The sequence below is a fragment of the Pelophylax lessonae genome (assembly GCF_965119305.1).
Source record: "Pelophylax lessonae genome assembly, chromosome: 1".
NCBI classification, from domain to species: domain Eukaryota; kingdom Metazoa; phylum Chordata; class Amphibia; order Anura; family Ranidae; genus Pelophylax; species Pelophylax lessonae.
In genome coordinates this window covers 448320074-448339483 of record NC_138768.1, presented here as the reverse complement: position 1 = coordinate 448339483, position 19410 = coordinate 448320074, and the positions used below count along the sequence as shown (strand labels likewise).

Below are 19410 nucleotides of genomic sequence, written 5' to 3'. Positions count from 1 at the left end.
AATCAATCCAAATGGTATAAAAACCCACTTCCCCTTCCTGTCCTTGCCGGATCTTGTTGCCTTTGGTACATTGAGAAAGCTTTTGGTGTATCGTTCCCTGCCTGTGTATCTGACCTTCTGCTGTTGCCCCTGACTACGAACCTTGCCGCCTGCCTTGACCTTTTGCTCCGTCTGACCTTGCCTTTGCCTTGTCCTTCTGTACCGCGCCTGAATCAGCTGTCTTTGAGGTTGAGCCGTTACCGGAGGATACGACCTGGTTGCTACCGCCGCAGCAAGTCCATCCCGCCTTGCGGCGGGCTCTGGTGGAAACCGGTAGTAACTTAGACCCGGTCCCCTGGTACGGTCCACGCCAATCCCTCACTGACACAGAGGAGCCACCTCCAGTGCAGTCACCTGCCGCTAGTCCGGACCCTGACAGTTGCAGAAGCAAGGATATTACCAAAATGCTACTGCAGCCTTGTGAAGTTGATGTGTAGCAGCTGTTCTCTAGATCTAAATTAATTTTACATTATACTGAAATAGGATTTCTATTTTTTGGTCAAAGACTGTAAACATCATTTATCTGTGATGTAAATTAGGGAATGATCTAATACCAAACCAGGTGGTCACATTCTGAATAGTATTTGATATTTGAAATAAGAACTGAGTGTATTAAAGCTCTGCAACCAACCTGAGTAAAACCTACGGTGTGCAATGTGTGTGTGTGTTTTTTTTTATAAAACGGTGTTGGTGGGAACAAACTCAGCCTCATCTTATTTCAGTGAGCCTGATAAAAGCAGACAATGGATAAACTTGTTCTGTTCTAGAAAACAGCAGCCTACAGTCCTGAACACTAGACTGCAGACAGGCAGATACAACCATGGAGCTGAAACTGACAAGACTTGTACTTCTCTGCACACTAACAGCAGGTAGTGACACCAATGCATGCTAAATATATTATCTTTTTACTATAACCGATATATTTGTATCTGCTAGAATCCCATAAGAACAGTTTTCCTTAGATATATAGTATATATAATAATAAATGTAACTAGTTTTGTATTTTTATTATGTTTATTATATTAACTATAGATTTTACTTGTTCTGTAACACACACATTCCCCACATTGTGGAGCATCCTAATCTCCAATCAGTTTAAGATGACCATTAATAAGCATATGTATTAAAAAAAAAAAATCTGTGTAAATATGTATATACACAGGGCTTTTTTTCAGTGAGGATGCAGTTCCAGCACCTCCAGAAATGAGTGCGTTTGTAATGACAAGGAGTGCTGGGTGTGCTGTAGGGTCTAATAATGCTGGCTGGTGGGGATCTATTTTCGCTGGTGGGGATCTATTTTTGTGTGGGGATTTTTGTTGCTGTAAGAGATCTACTGCTGGAGGGTCTATTGATGCTAGTAGCTGGGAGATCTGTTGTTGCTGAAGGGGGTCTCTTGTTGCTGGGGTGGTATATTCTTTCGGGGGTCCTTTGTTGCTAAGAGGGGGGTCTATTGTTATGTGGGGGATCTATTGTTACTGGAGGGATCAATTGTTGCTGAGGTGGGGTCTATTGTTAGTATGGGGATCTATTGTTGCTGATATTGCTATTTTTGCTCACTGCAATACTGTCTTTTTTGTTATCATTAACAAATTCCATACAAATTACTAATTATCACAAAATGATACTTGGTTCTGTATTCTCTATAAGGGGCAGTACTGGGAAGTGGGTAGGGAGTGGAACCAAGGGACGATGCTCAGAGGTGGGTGGGGGGCCCATACAAAGGGTGACTCAGAAGAAGGGAGTTCCTGCACCTATTCTCTGAGAAAAAAAGCCTTGTGTATATAAACAGTGAGGGAAAAAGTATCTGATCCCCTGCTGATTTTGTACGTTTACCCACTGACAAAGAAATGATCAGTCTATAGGTGTATTTTAACATTGAGAGACAGAATAACAACATTTTAGTGAAATAAGTATTTGACCCCTTCACAAAGCATGACTTAGTACTTGGGGGCAAAACCCGTGTTGGCAATTACAGAGTTCAGACGTTTATTCTAGTTGGCCACCAGATTAGCACACATCTCAAGAGGGATTTTGTCCCACTCCTTGCAGATACTCTTCAAATCATGAAGGTTTTCGAGGCTGATGTTTGGTAACTCCAACCTTCAGCTCCCTCCACATATTTTGTATGGGATTAAGGTCTGGAGACTGGCTAGGCCACTCCAGGACCTTAATGCGCTTCTTTTTGAACCACTCCTTTGTTGCCTTGGTTGTGTGTTTTGGGTCATTGTCACTCTGGAATACCCATCAACGACCGAATTTCAATGCTCTGGCTGAGGGAAGGAGGTTCTCACCCAAGATTTGATGGTACATGGCCCCGTCCATCATCCCTTTTTGATGCGGTGAAGCTGTCCTGTCCTCGTAGCAGAAAAACACCCCCAAAGCATAATGTTTCCACCTCTATGTTTGACGGTGGGAATGGTGTTCTTGGGGTCATAGGCAGCTCTTCCCCTGCTCCAAACACGGAGAGTTGATGCCAAAGAGCTCGATTTTAGTCTCATCTGACCACAAAACTATCACCCAGTTCCCCTCTGAACCATTCAGATGTTCATTAGCAAACTTCAGAAGGGTTTGTACATGTGCTTTCTTGAGCAGGGGGACCTTGCAGGCACTGCAGGATTTCAGTCCTTTACGGCATAATGTGTTACCAATTGTGGTCCCAGCTGTCTTAACATCATTGACAAGATTCTCCTGTGTAGTTCTTGGCTAATTCCTCACTGTTCTCATGATCATTGAAACTCCACGAGGTAAGATCTTGCATGGAGCCCAGACCGAGGGAGATTAACAATTATTTTGTGTTTCTTCCATTTGCGGATAATCACACCAACTGTTGTCACCCTCTCACGAAAGCCTCGTACACACGCGTCGAAAATCGGCAGGGAATTTTCATCCAACAACCGATCTCCCGATTTTCGTCTTGTTAGTATGATGCTTCCGACAACCGACTCCGACTTTTCGGCCAAAAAACATCTGGTGTGCAGGCTATAAAATTTTTGTCTGCCGTCAAAACACGGCCGATTTTTGTGCAGTCAGTACAGATTTCGACAGGGAAAAATCTAATGAGCAAGACTGGGCATGCTCAGTGAAGAAAGAGCACAAAGAAAGCAAACCAACACATGACATCACTTCTGAAGTAGAATTTTGTCGGGCGAGAAAATTCGTGTGCAGTCTAGGCACATTCCAACCAACAAAACACCACTCTGGACAAAAGACGGACGATCGGTCGGCCGATAATCGTTGCGTGTGTACTAGGCTTAAGCTGCTTGGCGATGGTCTCGTAGCCCATTTCAGCCTTGTGTAGGTTTACAATCTTGTCCCTGACATCCTTGGACAGCTCTTTGCTCTTGGCCATGGCAGAGAGATTTAAATCTGATTGATTGCTTCTGTGGACAGGTGTCTTTTATACAGGTAACAAGCTTTAAGAGAGTGCTCCTAATCTCAGCTCATTACCTGTATAGAAGACACCTGGGAGCCAGAAATCTTGCTAATTGATAGGGGATCAAATACTTATTTCACTCATTAAAATGCAAATCAATTTATAACTTTTTTGAAATGCGTTTTTCTGGATATTTTTGTAGTTATTCTGTCTCTCACTGTTAAAATAACCTACCATTAAAATTATAGACTGATCATTTCTTTGTCAGTGGGCAAACGTACAAAATCAGCAGGGGATCAAATACTTTTTTCCCTCACTGTATATACAGTATCTCACAAAAGTGAGTACACCCCTCACATTTTTGCAAATATTTTATTGTATCTTTTCATGTGAAATTACACTTTGCTACAATGTAAAGTAGTGAGTGTAAAGCTTGTATAACCGTGTCAATTTGCTGTCCCCTCAAAATAACTCAACTCATAGCCAATAATGTCTAAACCACTGGCAACAAAAGTGAGTACACCCCTAAGTGAAAATGTCCAAATTGGACCCAATTAGCCATTTTCCCTCCCCGGTGTCATGTGACTCATTAGTGTTACATGGTCTCAGGTGTGAATGGGGAGCAGGTGTGTTAAATTTGGTGTTATCGCACTCACTCTCACATACTGGTCACTGGAAGTTCCACATGGTACATGGTACCTCATGGCAAAGAAATCTCTGAGGATCTGAAAAAAAGAATTGTTGCTCTACATAAAGATGGCCTAGGCCAGTGGTTCTCAACCTTCCTAATGCCTTGACCCTTTAATACAGTTCCTCATGTTGTGGTGACCCCTAACCATTAAATTATTTTCGTTGCCACTTCATAACTGTAATTTCGCTACTGCTATGAATCGTAATGTAAATATCTGATATGCAGGATGTATTTTCATTCTTGCAAATTGATGCAAGGGCTGCGGGCATGGTGCAGGAGATGCAGGGGCTGCGGGCATGGTGCAGGAGATGCAGGGGCCGCGGGCATGGTGCAGGAGATGCAGGGGCCGCGGGCATGGTGCAGGAGATGCAGGGGCCACGGGCATGGTGCAGGAGATGCAGAGGCTGCGGGCATGATGCAGGGGCTGCAGGCATGGTGCAGGAGATGCAGGGGCTGCGGGCATGGTGCAAGAGATACAGGGGCCGTGGGCATGGTGCAGGAGATGCAGGGTCCGCGGGCATGGTGCAGGAGATGCAGAGGCTGCGGGCATGGTGTAGAAGATGCAGGGCTGAGGGCATGATGCAGGGCTGTGGGCATGGTACAGGAGATTCTCCTGAGGAGATACAGGGGCTGCGGAGGGGGTCTCACTTACCGTTTGGTGAGGCGCTTTGGCTTTGCATTTAAAAATGTCGCCGCCCGGCGCCAACACCTCACTGCGCATGCGCCGTCTGCCCGAGTGTTTTGCGTGCGTTTCTAGCGCGGTTACTTTGCGGTACAACCAAGGAAACTTAGACCTTTGTGGTATATAAATGTGCTTTTACTATGCAAAAACAATCTGTACATACAAAACTATTACAATATTTAGGAGCATAATACAAGACTAGCAGATACAGATAAAGATAAAGCAAATATACTTAGCTAAAAAGAAATTAGCAGCCATGGAGTCTCATTCCAATGCACATGGCTCAGGGAAGTCAGGTTTAGCTTCTTGCTTCATGGATGTTCCGTTTGAGACTGCAAACTTGCAGCTTTGAGCAGTCATTTAGACTTGTGATTAAAGAATATACCATCCCCCCCAAACCAACACCATTTGTCCTGAGAACAAAAGGGTTGTTTATCCATTGTACAGTGACTTTGAAGGGGGGGGGGGGTTAGGCTTGGCCAAACTTCCTTCCAAAATCTTTACAAAAGAAAGCTATCATTTAGTGAGCCACTGTCAAATATGCAACTTCCACAACACTCCACCCCTTGGCTCACAAATGACATAATGTCTCCAACTTTACATAAAGACATCTAATAATTCTCCCACCCCCCAGTTTATCTTAAATAAAACACAATGGGGGAACTAAACTAAAAAAAACCCCCTCCTATAACTATGAAGGTATTTCAGTCTTTGGCTAAAAGTTCATTAGAAATCTAACGTTCTTTAGAAGACAAGTCCAGGCTTGTAATACATCAAAAGGCCTTGCTCTCCATAGCTCTTGCGGTCTTCCATCATTCTGTCCATCATGTAACCACTTTCTCTGGTCTTTCTATGGATCAAATCGGAGACAGCCTGTGGAGTGGAAAACAAAGGGGATTATCTGTTCCTTCTAATAATACATATACAGTAGATCCCGGCCCTTCAGCTACAATCTCTCCTCTAACTGACTTCTTGCCTGGATCTCTGACCAACACTTTTCCACCTGCCTGTATCCACTTCTGACCCTCCCAAAGAACATCAATAGGGAGGAGAGGAAATATACTGATATTTCCTAGAAGATCACTGCTGTTTATTTTGGAAGGTTTGATATTATAGAGCCTCACCTTCCACTCTTGCTGGGAAGTATCCACTAACCAATCAGAGTCCCAGCCACTGTCTTGAAGCTCATCTGCCAATGCAAATATAACTTCAAACCTTCCTGCCAGATTCCCTCTCATTCCTAGATAGGCTTCAGCTTCAGATACGTCACTCTTGGTTTCTATGTCATGGGAAGCAGTAACTTGGTACCTGTTAAACCCTGTTCTTTCAGGAACCTTGTGTAAATACTGAACTCTGCACTCTAGCTGTGGAATCTGCACCCCAGCCCCAACCATCCTTTCATATGGTGTGCTTTTGGCTAGTGGCCTAGAATTTAACAACATGACTGCCTGTGTGAGGACCCGATCCCACCCCCTTAGTGTACGTGTGGGTGTAAGTTTGCGTATCTGGTCCTTCAATAGCCCATTGTATCTTTCAATCAAACCAGCTGCCTGTGGATGGTATGGGGTGTGGAACAACCAGTACACTCCAGAATCTTTGGCCCATTGCTGTACTGTTGATCCGGTGAAGTGTGAGCCATTATCACTTTGGACTTGTTTGGGACAGCCATACGCAACAACAATTTTCTATAGCAGTTGAAGTGTTGCGGCTTGATCTGCACATTTGCAAGGATGAACAAACAAAAGTCCTGAATAGGTGTCCACTGCAGTGCAACAATACCTCAGTCCATTGTTTCCCTGGGGCAGGGGACCGATGAAGTCAATCTGCCAAATCTCTGCAGGCCTCTCTCCCCTCTTAATCGACCCGGTGGAGTACTTTTGCAATGGCCATTGTCGCACTTCTCCACACACTGTACAGTTGCCTATTACAGTCCTTATCATGTCCATTGATATGGGCAATCCTCTTTGCTGTGCCCATTCATATGTTGCTTTCTGCCCCAAATGTCCAGATTGCTTGTGGGCCCAGTTGGCCAAGTTCATCAAGACAGGATCAATTGGCACAACTGCATTTACCTTGGCAATTTCATCTGCCACTCTGTTATAGTTCTCAAAGTCTGGGACCAGGGGCACATGTGCATCAACATGCCCCACTTTTATGGTGCGGGAGTGAGCTTCCTTCCAGATGAAGTCCCAGACTTCCTTGCCTCCCCACAAAACCTTTCCATGAATCAACCATTCATTGGACTTCCACGTGGGCATCCAAGTTGTCAGTCCTTTAAAGACCGCCCAGCTGTCAGTGTAGATAGTGACATGGGAAGAAAGATCCTCCTGAAGAGTCATCACTACAGCTTTCAACTCTGCATACTGACTGGACCCTCCAATTCCGGTCTCCTGCAGGACTGTGTCTGTACTCGGGTTGTAGGCTGCTGCTGTCCATTTACGCCCAGACGAGGTGACTATGGCTGAACCATCAGTGAACCATGCTGACTCCTTCATCTTATCGGACAAAGACTCAAAGGGTGGAGCCTCATGAATGGGGGATGACTGCAGCACAGGAATTTCTTCCGTATGGGTGCTGGTAAAAGTGACAAGCCCAGCCAACTGTTTTGAAATGTCTCTGACATCCCCAGCTGCAATACCCCCTCTTTCTTGAAGGTACCACTTCCATTTCATCAGTGTTTGGTTCTGGGCTACAGCTGCCCTAGTGGTCAGTCCATTATCTCTCACCCATCCTGCTATTGGCAATGCAGTATGGATGGTGACTGTGTCCTTTCCTGTAATGGTCTCTACGTGTTGAAGTGCTGTGTAGGCCCCAAACAGGTACTTCTCTAGGGGCGTGTATCTCTTCTGTGCCCCTGTAAGTTGTTTGGACCAAAATCCAATGGGTATTGCTCTCAGTCCCTTCTTTTCATTTGGCTGCCACAGACTCCAAGATATTGTACCATCCTGCTCAACTACATCCAGCTGAAATGGTACTCCTTGTCTCACAGGTCCCAATCCTTGATGCTGCAAAATGGCTTCTTTAGCAGCCAGGAATGCGGTCCGCTGCTCTGAACCCCATGTGAACTCAGTCTTTTTCCTTGTGACATTGTATATAGGCCTCAGAATCAGTCCAAGATGTGGGATGAATGATCTCCAGAATCCCACAACTCCAATGAACTTCTGTGCCTCCTTTTTGGTAGTAGGTGGCAACAATGCCTGGATAGTTTGCACAACTGTCTCTGGAATTTTCCTCTGTGGCCCAGTCCACATCATTCCCAGGAATTTCACCTCTATGGCAGGTCCTTGGACTTTGTCTCTGTTGATAGCCCACCCTCTGTTCTCCATGTGCTGTATCAGCAGGTGCAGTGCTTCAGTTACATCTTCCTTTGTTCCAGAGATCATGATGTCATCAATGTAGTGAAACACAGCGACTTTCAGATTTAGGGTGCTTAAATCTCGGGCAATCAGTCCATGACAAATCATTGGAGAATGAAGGTATCCTTGAGGAAGGACAGTGAAAGTGTACTGGCGGCCATTCCACACAAAGGAAAACTGGTTCTGACACTCTGGGTCTATTGGAATCGAAAAGAAAGCATTAGCCTTGTCTATCACAGCATGATATTCTCCTGCCTCTTTAGCAATTTTCTCAATGATTGAGATCATATCCGGTACAGCTGACTTTAATGGAGGTGCCACTTTGTTCAGACCTCTGTAATCCACAGTCATTCTATATGTCCCATCAGGTTTCTTTACTGGGAACACCGGAGATGAGAATGGACTTACAGCAGGTCTAAGGATCCCTACTCTTAACAGTTCATGAATAGTCTCCCCAATTTCTTTGTGGCCTCCAGGAAGTCTGTATTGCTTGAGACAGACTGGCTTCTCTGGTGGAGGAATAAAGACAGGGGTCCATTTTGCATGACCTCTGACCACAGCCTTCACCGCCCTGACCAGATACGTTTTATCAGGATACCCGAATGTGAATGTACCTTGTTCAGTCTGAATAGACTGACCTTGAAGTACATCCATCCCAAGAATATTTTCAGGTAACTCTGATACCAAAACATTTGTCCAAAATCCTGGTCCCTTGCCAATAGCCAATTTCACCCGTGTCCTAACTGCTGGTGGGGTTTGCCCTCCCAAACCTTCTACATAAAGCATTTCTCCTTTGTGATGGGAAGGATCTCCTTGCAAAAATGTAACTTCAGCTCCAGTATCCACTAAAGCCATGACATGTGTAGGAGGAGACGACTTCCCCCACCATACAGTGACAGGTGCATATGGGCGTCGGTCTCCTGCTGTCACTGTTCTTATTGCTATAACAGGAGACCCACCTTCCCCTCATAAAGGATAAGGAACCTCCCAATCCCCTTTTCTAATTCTCTCTAACTCCTCCCCAGGATAAAGGGATTTGGGTTTGGGTTCATGTTCAGTTTTGAGAATGGGTTTGGGGCTAACAGGAGGGGTCTGTTCTGTTGTCTCTAAATCTAGGCTGATGTTATCTTCACTAGGAGTAGTGTTTCTAACCCTGACAGTTTTCCCCACTAAATGTTTCCACCGCTTCAAAATTTCTGCAGTAGAGATGCCATCTATCTCACTTTTAGGTACTCCTGCCTTTAATAGGTCCACCCACATTTGTTTCCTAGAGATAACTAGCCTGGTTTTCTCTTCACCTCCTGTCTTCTCTCCCACATTCCCTTTCTTCTCTTTAAAAGTCCTTTTCAGCCTGTTCTCTGCCTGTCTGACCTTATCTACTGCCCTGACAGGTTTTGTTTTAGTCTCCTCTAGCTCCCCCAACTGGCTTAAAAGGGTTGTTGCTTCATGAATTTTGCTGTTTAAACCCAGGCCTCCCAGCAAAGACAATAAAGGAGTCCTGAGATTAAATGGTGCAGACTTCATTAGCTTAGAGCGCAGAGCAGACGTGAAGGGTTCTATATCTGGACCCATCCATTCTGGAAATGTATTTATTCCGGTTATACAACCCATCTCACGTAACCTGGAAATACCTTCTCCTAATGTTCTCCACGAGCAGGTATTTTCCAGGTCACTAGGATTAGCGTATACTCGGACTATACTATCTCTCACGAGGTCTAAGAGTGAAAAATTCACACTAAACTCTCGGGCTTTTCGCATGGCCTGACGCAATTGTGGATCATGGGTTAACACTCCCAAAGCCACTGCTTCCTTGCCTGACAAAACAACACTGTCCGCCCCTTCATCCTACAAACGTAGGAGCCAACTCAATAGGGGTTCCCCGGACCTTTGTTTGTATTGTTTTGCCAGCTCATGGAGTTCAGTTTGTGTAAACTCCCTGACTTCTTCAAATTCAACATCTCTGGGGTTGCGATAATGCACCTCCCCATCTGCCATATCCTCTCTATCATGTTGCCTTTTCCTATGCTTAGTAATGAGAGGTCTGGCACACTTTTTCTTTCCCATTGGATGATCATCATCAGAAACATCAAATTCTATCTCCTCATCCTCACTATCATTGGAGGAGACATCCTCACAATCCCAGTTTTGGGATGTGACAATGGCACGTACCCTGGCTTTACTAACAGGTTTACGTCCCTTTCTTTTCCTTAAGGCATTAATTGATTTGGTCATGAGGGCTGCACACCGCTCTTGCAAATCATCAGCCCTACTAGCAGTTGAACGCACACACTCTGAAGCAACTGCTAGCTGGTCTTTCAATACCTTAACTTCTGCCTCTGCCTTCTCCCTTCTCTGTGATTCTGTATAGAGAGCATGAAGAAAATACCAACCTACTGTGGAAACTGTCCTCTTCTCTGCTTTACTTAAATCCAACCCCTTAAGGCTAAAATCTACAAAATGATCTGAGCTTTTACCACCCCAAGTCTTATTCAAAGGAGAAGCATACTTTGCAAATACTTTAGCAATAGACTCCCACTCATTGTCTCTGGCCCAGATAGGTAAACTGCACATTTCCTTCTGGACACCAGAAACCTCTGCAGCCTTGCTTTTCCTAAACAGCTTACGCAGCATTTTTTACCTATGACAAGCTACACAACACACCACAGAAAACAGGTCTGTTTCAGTTGAATTTATAGCGCAAATCGCGGACGAGCCCCCAAATGTTTTGCGTGCGTTTCTAGCAACGGTTACTTTGCGGTGCAACCAAGGAAACTTAGACCTTTGTGGTATATAAATGTGCTTTTACTATGCAAAAACAATCTGTACATACAAAACTATTACAATATTTAGGAGCATAATACAAGACTAGCAGATACAGATAAAGATAAAGCAAATATACTTAGCTAAAAAGAAGTTAGCAGCCATGGAGTCTCATTCCAATGCACATGGCTCAGGGAAGTCAGGTTTAGCTTCTTGCTTCATGGATGTTCCGTTTGAGACTGCAAACTTGCAGCTTTGAGCAGTCATTTAGACTTGTGATTAAAGAATATACCATCCCCCCAAACCAACACCATTTGTCCTGAGAACAAAAGGGTTGTTTATCCATTGTACAGTGACTTTGAAGGGGGGGGGGGGGGTTAGGCTTGGCCAAACTTCCTTCCAAAATCTTTACAAAAGAAAGCTATCATTTAGTGAGCCACTGTCAAATATGCAACTTCCACAACACCGAGAATAGCCGAGCTTGTACGGGCTTTCCCGAACGGCGGCGGCACATGCGCATTGTACCTGTCGGACCGACTGTGGCCATTGTTTTTTTCTGCGGTGTGTTCCCTGCCTAAGACCATCAGAAATATGTGTTTTCCGATGGTCTTGGGCGACCGCTGTGAAAGGGTTGTTCGACCCCCAAAGGGGTTGTGACCCACAGGTTGAGAACCGCTGGCCTAGGTTATAAGAATATTGCCAAGACCCTGAAACTGAGCTGCAGCACGGTGGCCAAGACCATACATTGGTTTAACAGGACAGAATCCACTCAGAACAGGCCAACCAAAGAAGTTGAGTGTACATGCTCAGCATCATATCCAGAGGTTTTTTTTGGGAAATAGATGTATGAGTGCTACCAGCATTGCTGCAGAGGTTGAAGGGGTGGGGGGTCAGCCTGTTAGTGATCAGACCATACGCCACACACTGCATCAAATTGGTCTGAATGGCTGTCATCCCAGAAGGAAGCCTCTTCTAAAGATGATGTACAAGAAAGCCCACAGTTTTCTGAAGACAAGCAGACTAAGGACATGGATTACTTGAACCATGTTTTGTGGTCTGATGAGACCAAGATAAACGTATTTGGTTCAGATGGTGTCAAGCGTGTGTGGCGACTACCAGGTGAGGAGTACAAAGACAAGTGTGTCCTGCCTACAGTCAAGCATGGTGGTAGAAGTGTCATTATCTAGGACTACATGAGTGCTGCCGGCACTGGGGAGCTGCAGTTCATTGAGGGAACCATGAATGCCAACACGTACTGTGACATACTGAAGCAGAGCATGATCCCCTTCCTTCGGAGATTGGACAGCAGGGCAGTATTCCAACATGATAACGACCCCAAACACACCTCCAAGACGATCACTGCCTTGAGGGTAAAGGAGAAGCTGAGGGTAAAGGTGATGGACTGGCCAAGCATGTCTCCAGACCTAAACCCTATTGAGCATCTGTGGGGCATCCTCACATGGAAGATGGAGGAGCGCAAGGTCTCCAACATCCACCAGCTCTGTGATGTCGTCATGGAGGAGTGGAAGAGGACTACAGTGGCAACCTGTGAAGCTCTGGTGAACTCCATGCCCAAGAGGGTTAAGGCAGTGCTAAAAAATAATAGTGGCCACACAACATATTGACACTTTGGTCCCAATTTGGACATTTCCACTTAGGGCTGTACTCACTTTTGTTGCCAGCAGTTTAGACATTGATGGCTGTGTGTTGAGTTATTTTGAGGGGACAGAAAATGTACACTGTTAGAGCCGGTTCACATACAGGCGACCCGACTTCCCGGGGCGACCTGTGAAGTCGCGGTGCACAGCTCGCACCGCGACCTCGGAGCGGCATGCACGGACTTCATATCATTGAAGTCAATGCAGGTTGCTCCAGGTTGCCCCAAAGTAGTACAGGACCCTTTTTCTAAGTCGGAGCGACTTGTGTCGCTCCTATTAAAACGGGTCCTGTGCTACTCTATGGCAGGCGACCCACGGCGACTTGTCAGGCGACCAGGTCGCCTGACAAGTCGCCCCAGTGTGAACGGGGTCTTATACAAGCTGTACACTCACTATTTTACATTGTAGCAAAGTGTCATTACTTCAGTGTTGTCACATGAAAAGATATAATAAAATATTTACAAAAATGTGAGGGGTGTACTCACTTTTGTGAGATACTGTATCTCACAAAAGTGAGTACACCCCTCACATTTTTGTAAATATTTGATTGCATACTTGTTTTAGGCAACTAGCATTTTTTTAAAAAGAAGGCCAGCACAGGTTTCACTATAGATGATTTACTTGATTTACTTCACATGGATCATATTCACATGTACTGTCTATTAAAATAAATTATTTTATAGCTGGAATTAGTATTAGGAGAATTGTTGCATTCTATTGTATCTTTAATTTTGTCTTTGCTTTTTAGCGCTGTTTTCAGTTCCTGAAACTGAAGCTGTAGAAGCGGTAAGCAGTTACTTGTTTATTGCAGGTTTAGGAAAAGACCTTTTAAAGGTCCTAGGTATTTCATGTAATTTTACTTACCTTAAGTCCTCCTTCACACCGGTACTAATTGTCATGTGACTCTACTGTCGGCAGTGGAACTGTTCAACTGTGGAACTGACACCGACATTGCGGTGCCACAGCAATTTGAAAAAGTAGTTCCTGCACTACTTATGGCGATTTCAGGTGTGTTTTGCATAGACATCTGCCCATGAAGTTGCACAGAAGTTCGCAAAATCGCACCTGAAGTAACACTGACACGCGGCTTTGAAATTGCACAATTTCAAGTGGAGTTGCACGCTTTAAAGCTGCATTCAGTGTGAACAATGGTAAATGGAGACATCTGCCTGATGTCTGCAGCATCAGAACTTGCTTCCTTCTCTTGTGCATATGATTGGACAGACTAAAATAGCATATGCATACTGAACACCTTCATTTTTTTTATTTAATCGAAAAGAGGGAGGGAAGAATCTTTCAAGGAAATTTTCCAACAAGTTAAAGCAAAATTTCTGGGCAAAACAACTTTCATTTAAATATCTTGCTCAATAACCACAAATGATATAAATCCACACTGAGTGCACAAAATGCCTTGCAAAACTGACACTGTATAGCACATAGCCTGTAGGGTTGTGGGTGAGACACAGCAAATTCACCAACTACAGGCTGCCTGTAGAAAGCTACAAGGGGGCGAATACAAGACCAGTCATCCTGCACAATTCAGAAGCAGATTCAAGAAAGAACACACATGCCTCTTGTATTTAGAAAATATATACACTATATTGTCAAAAGTATTGGGACGCCTGCCTTTACACGCACATTACCTTTAACTACTTGCCGCCCGCTCACCCACCGTCACATGGAGCAGAGCAGTGCTGCTCTCGTTCTGGAAGGACATCATATGACGGAACGGCCACTCCCCCACGCCTGCGGGGGCATGCAGCATGGCCATCAAAGCTGCGCTGTGTTCCTAGGACACGGCGCCACCCTGATCTTGGTAAAGAGCCAATGGCGTGGCTCTTTACCCATGTGATCGGCTGTGTCCAATCACAGTCGGTCACATGTAAAGGAGGAAGTGCCATTTATTGGCGCTCCTCGTCTCACACTGTCAGAGTGTGTGGGGAGGAAAGCCGATCAGCGGCTCCTCCTCAAAGGGAAGTCCAGAACAGATAATCGGGGCACTGATCATCAGTGCCCTGATTACAGTAAAGAAAAAACAGTGCACATCAGTGACACCAACCAATGCCCATCAGTGACCCCAATCAGTGCCCACAGTGACCTCAATCAGTGCCCATTAGTGATGTCAGTCAGTGCCCATCAGTGCCGCCTATCAGTGCCACCCATCAGTGCCCATCAGTGCCGCTTATCAGTGCTTATGTACTCGGCATAAGATCATCTTTTAAATTTTACCAAACAATTTGGAGTTATATAGTGTATTTGTGCAATAAATTAAAAAAAAGTTTATTTTTTTTTCGCAGAAATTGCGTTTGGAAAATCTGTGCGCAAATACCGTGTGACAAAAAAATTTGCAACAACCACCATTTTGTTCTATAGGGCCTCTGCTTTAAAGAAATATATAATGTTTGGGGGTTCAAAGTAATTTTCTAGTAAAAAAAAAATATTTTTTCATGTAAACAAAAAGTCACAGAAAAGGCTTGGTTTTCAAGTGGTTAGAAGAGTGGGTGATGTGTGGCTAATATTGAGCATAAAATGCCAGGACAGTTCAAACACCCCTCAAATGACCCCTTTTGGAAAAGTAGACACCCAAAGCTATTTGCTGAGAGGCATATTGAGTCCATGGAGTATTTTATATTTTGCCCTAAGTTTCGGGAAGATGACAATTTGTTTTTTTTTTACAGAAAGTTGTCACTAAATTATATATTACTCACGCATGCCATGGGTATATGTGAAATGACATCCCAAAATACATTTTGTTGCTTCTCCTGAGTACAGGGATATCACATGTGGGAGACTTTTTGGGAGCCTAGCTTGTGTACGGGACCCCGAAAACCAAACCCCATCTTCAAGTTTTCTAATGGCGTAAATTACTTATTTTACCTCTGCACTACCTGTCACAGTTTCAGAGGCCCTGAAATTTCAAGATAGCAAATGACCCCATTTTGCAAAGTAGACACTCCAAGCTATTAGCTGAGAGGCATGGTGAGTCCATGGAATAGTTTATATTTTGCCACAAGTTTCGGGAAAATTATTATTTTTTTTTTGTTTTTTTACACAAAGTTGTCACTAAATGATATAATGCTCATATATGCCATGGGTATATGTGAAATGACACCCCAAAATACATTCTGCTGCTTCTCCTGAGTACAGGGATACCCCATGTGTGAGACTTTTTGGCAGCCTAGCCACGTACAGGACCCGGAAAACCAATCCGCGTAAATTGTTGATCTCACTCCTTACTACCTATCACACTTTTGAAGGCCATGAAATGCCAAGATGGCACAAAACCCCCCCACATGACCCCATTTTGCAAAGTAGACACTCCAATTTATTTGCTGAGAGGCATGGTGAGTATTTGGCAGCTCTCATTTTTTTTGGAAAATGAAGAAAAAAACAGGAAAATGCATTTTTTTCCGTCTTTTTTCAATTTCCAAAACTTTGTGACAAAAAGTGAGATCTGCAAAACACTCAACATGCCTCCCTGCAAATAACTTAGGGTGTCTACTTTCCGAAAAGGGGTCATTTGGGGGGGGGGCTGTGCTGTCTTGGCATTTCATGGCCTCCGAAACTGTGATAGGTAGACAGAAGTGAAATCAACAATTTACGCCCTTGGAAAGCCAGAAAGTGGGGATTGGTTTTCGGGGTCCTGTACTCGGCTAGACTGCAAAAAAGTTTCACACATGGGGTATCCCTGTACTCAGGAGAAGCAGCAGAATGTATTTTGGGGTGTCATTTCACATATACCCATGGCATGTGTGAGCAATATATCATTTAGTGACAACTGTGTGTAAAAAAAAAATATATATATATATATATTTCCCGGAACTTGTGGCAAAATATTAAATATTCCATGGACTCACCATGCCTCTCAGCAAATATCTTGGGGTGTCTACTTTCCAAAATGGGGTCATTTGGGGGGGTTTTGTGCTATCTTGGAATTTTAGGGCCTCCGAAATTGTGACAGGTAGTGCAGAGGTGAAATGCACAATTTACGCCATTAGAAAACCTGAGAGCATTGATTGGTTTTTGCGGTCCTGTACACAGCTAGGCTCCCAAAAAGTCTCACACATGTGGTATCCCTGTACTCAGGGGAAGCAGTAGAATGTATTTTGGGGTGTCATATACCCATGGCATGTGTGAGCAATTTATCATTTAGTGACAACTTTGTGTTAAAAAAAAATGTAATTTTCCCGAAACTTGTGGCAAAATATAAAATATTCCATGGACTCACCATGCCTCTCAGCAAATAGCTTGGGGTGTCTACTTTCCAAAATGGGGTAATTTGGGGGGGGGGGTTTGTGCTATCTTGATATTTCAGGGCCTCTGAAACTGTGATAGGTAGTGAGGAGTAAAATCAAAAATTTACGCCATTAGAAAACCTGAAGATGGTGATTGATTTTCGGGGGTCCAGTACACAGCTAGGCTCCCAAGAAGTCTCACACATGGGGTATCCCCATACTCAGGAGAAGCGGCAGAATGTATTTTGGGGTGTCATTCCACATATACCCATGTCATGTGTGAGAAATGTATCTTTTAGTGACAACTTTGTGTTAAAAAAAAATTGTAATTTTTCCAAAACTTGTGGCAAAATATAAAATATTCCATGGACTCTCCATGCCTCTCAGCAAACAGCTTGGGGTGTCTACTTTCCAAAATGGGGTCATTAAGGGGGTTTTGTGGTATCTTGACATTTCAGGGCCTCCTAAACTGTTATAGGTAGTGAGAAAATGCAATGAAAAATGTACGCCCTTTGAAATTCTGATGGTGGGGATTGGTTTTCGGGGTCCTGTACACAGCTAGGCTCCCAAAGTCTCACATATGTGGTATCCCTGTACTCAGGAGAAGCAGCAGAATATATTTTGGGGTGTAATTACACATATACCCATGGCATGTGTGAGCAATATATAATTTCAATGACAACTTTGTGTAAAAAAAAAAACATTTTCTTTTTTTTAGTCATTTTTTAAACACCTGTGACAAAAAAATGAAATCTTCAATGAGCTCAACATGCCTCTCAGGACATTCGGATGTCTACTTTCCAAAAAGTGGTAGTTTGGGGGGGGGGGGGCGGTTGTACTGCCCTGCCATTTTAGCACTTCATGAAATGAGATAGGCAGTCAGAAATTAAAGCTGCGTAAATTTCAGTATTTACACCATAGTTTGTAGACGCTATAAATTTTGCGCAAACCAATAAAAAATACGCTCATTGAAATTTTTTTTGTCAAAGACATGTAGCTAAATACATTTTGGCCAAAAAATATGACATAAATTGAGTATATTGGATATTTTTTAAAAGACAAATTTGAAAATGTCATTTTTTCTCAAAATGTTCGCTCTTTTTTTATTAATATCGCAAAAAATAAAAAGTGCAGAGGTGATCAAATACCACCAAAAGAAAGCTCTGTTTGTGGGAAAAAAGGACGTAAATTTTGTTTAGGTACAGCATTGCATGACCGCGCAATTGTCAGTTAAAGTCACGAAGTGCCAAGTTGAAAAAAGGGGTCTGGTCAGGAAGGGGGTAAAATCTTCCGGGGCTTAAGTGGTTAAAGTGTGACAGCACTGAAAGCTGAAAATTGGCCTGGGCAGGAAGGGGGTGAAAGTGCCCTGTATTGCAGTGGTTAATGGAATCCCAGTCCTGACCTCAACCCGATAGAATACCTTTGGGATGAATTAGAGCAGAAACTGCAAGCCAGGCCTTCTTGTCCAACATCAGTGCCTGACCTCACAAATGAGCTTCTGGAGGAATGGTCAAACATTTCCATAGACACACTCCTAAACCTTGTGGACAGCCTTCCCAGAAGAGTTGAATTTCTCATAGCTGCAAAGGGTGGGCCAGCTCAATATTTAACCCTACGGACTAAGACTGGGATGTCATTAAAGTTCATGTGCATGTAAAGGCAGGTGTCCCAATACTTTTAACAATATAGTGTAGGTAGCCTGTAGTTCAAATTAAATAAAGGGCTGTAAATCGCCAAAAAAAAAAAAATAATAATAATAATAATAATGGAGAATTCTTAGCAGCCAAGTGATAAAGTATCTTCGGTGTTTATTAAGTTGCTTTGTGCATTTAGTCTAATACATGTCCAGCAGATGGCTGAGGTCAATATTCTCTTTTGTTTGATGACAAAAGATTGCTCTGTTCAGACTAATAGGTCTTTTTTGCATTGCTGAATATGTCATACATCTAGCTCTACAAATGTTCAGGAAAAATGTGTCAATTACAATATAAAAAGGTCTTTCACTAGCATTTTCCTGTATCCTCGGGTTTTACTCAATACAAGATTCTGATTTCCTTTGTACATACAGGGTACACCTCATTCCCACACTGTGCTTGCCTATTCTCTGAACTCTGTAGCTATTATACTGCAGCTACCTGAGAGTGCAAGCTGCTTTCACATCTATTAAGTTGCAAGTGTACAGTACATCCACTTTGTAGTCTCAGTAGAGTTGCCATTCTTCTGCTAAGAGCATAACAATGCAGCTTTTATAACAAAAAAGAAGACTTTAGGAGCACCTACAAAATATTAGCCCTTACAGAAAAAAAAAAAAAAAAGAAAAATTAAAAAAAAAAAATCAAGTTAATGCAAAATGCAACGGGTGATTTACAAAAGAGGTACTATACATATTACACTTGTTACAGATATTTGTACGCTTTACACTTCCAAACACTTATTTTTCTTTTATTCATTGGAGTACAAAGCTCCCCTTTAGATTATCACCTATTGGGTATAGTGCCACCTTCAGCAGAAGGTACAACTGTAAAAACAAGACATCTCAGGGACGTCCTTGCTGGTGGCTAATTTCCCCCATGCTGTGGTAAAAGCACAGTTAGTAACGTAATGTCGAGGAGTCGG

General features: G+C 43.5%; 1 protein-coding gene across 1 annotated transcript in view; it reads left to right on the top strand.

Moving 5' to 3' along the window:
* The first annotated feature begins 746 nt into the window (after nt 1–746).
* The window catches only part of SPINK2 (serine peptidase inhibitor Kazal type 2), a 78245-nt gene continuing 59581 nt past the window's right edge, over nt 747–19410 (top strand). The window contains exons 1-2 of the mRNA XM_082243907.1: nt 747–908; nt 13308–13345. Coding sequence (XP_082100033.1) covers nt 860–908; nt 13308–13345 — 87 coding nt within the window. The 5' untranslated portion in view covers nt 747–859. The remainder of the gene's footprint in view (nt 909–13307; nt 13346–19410) is intronic.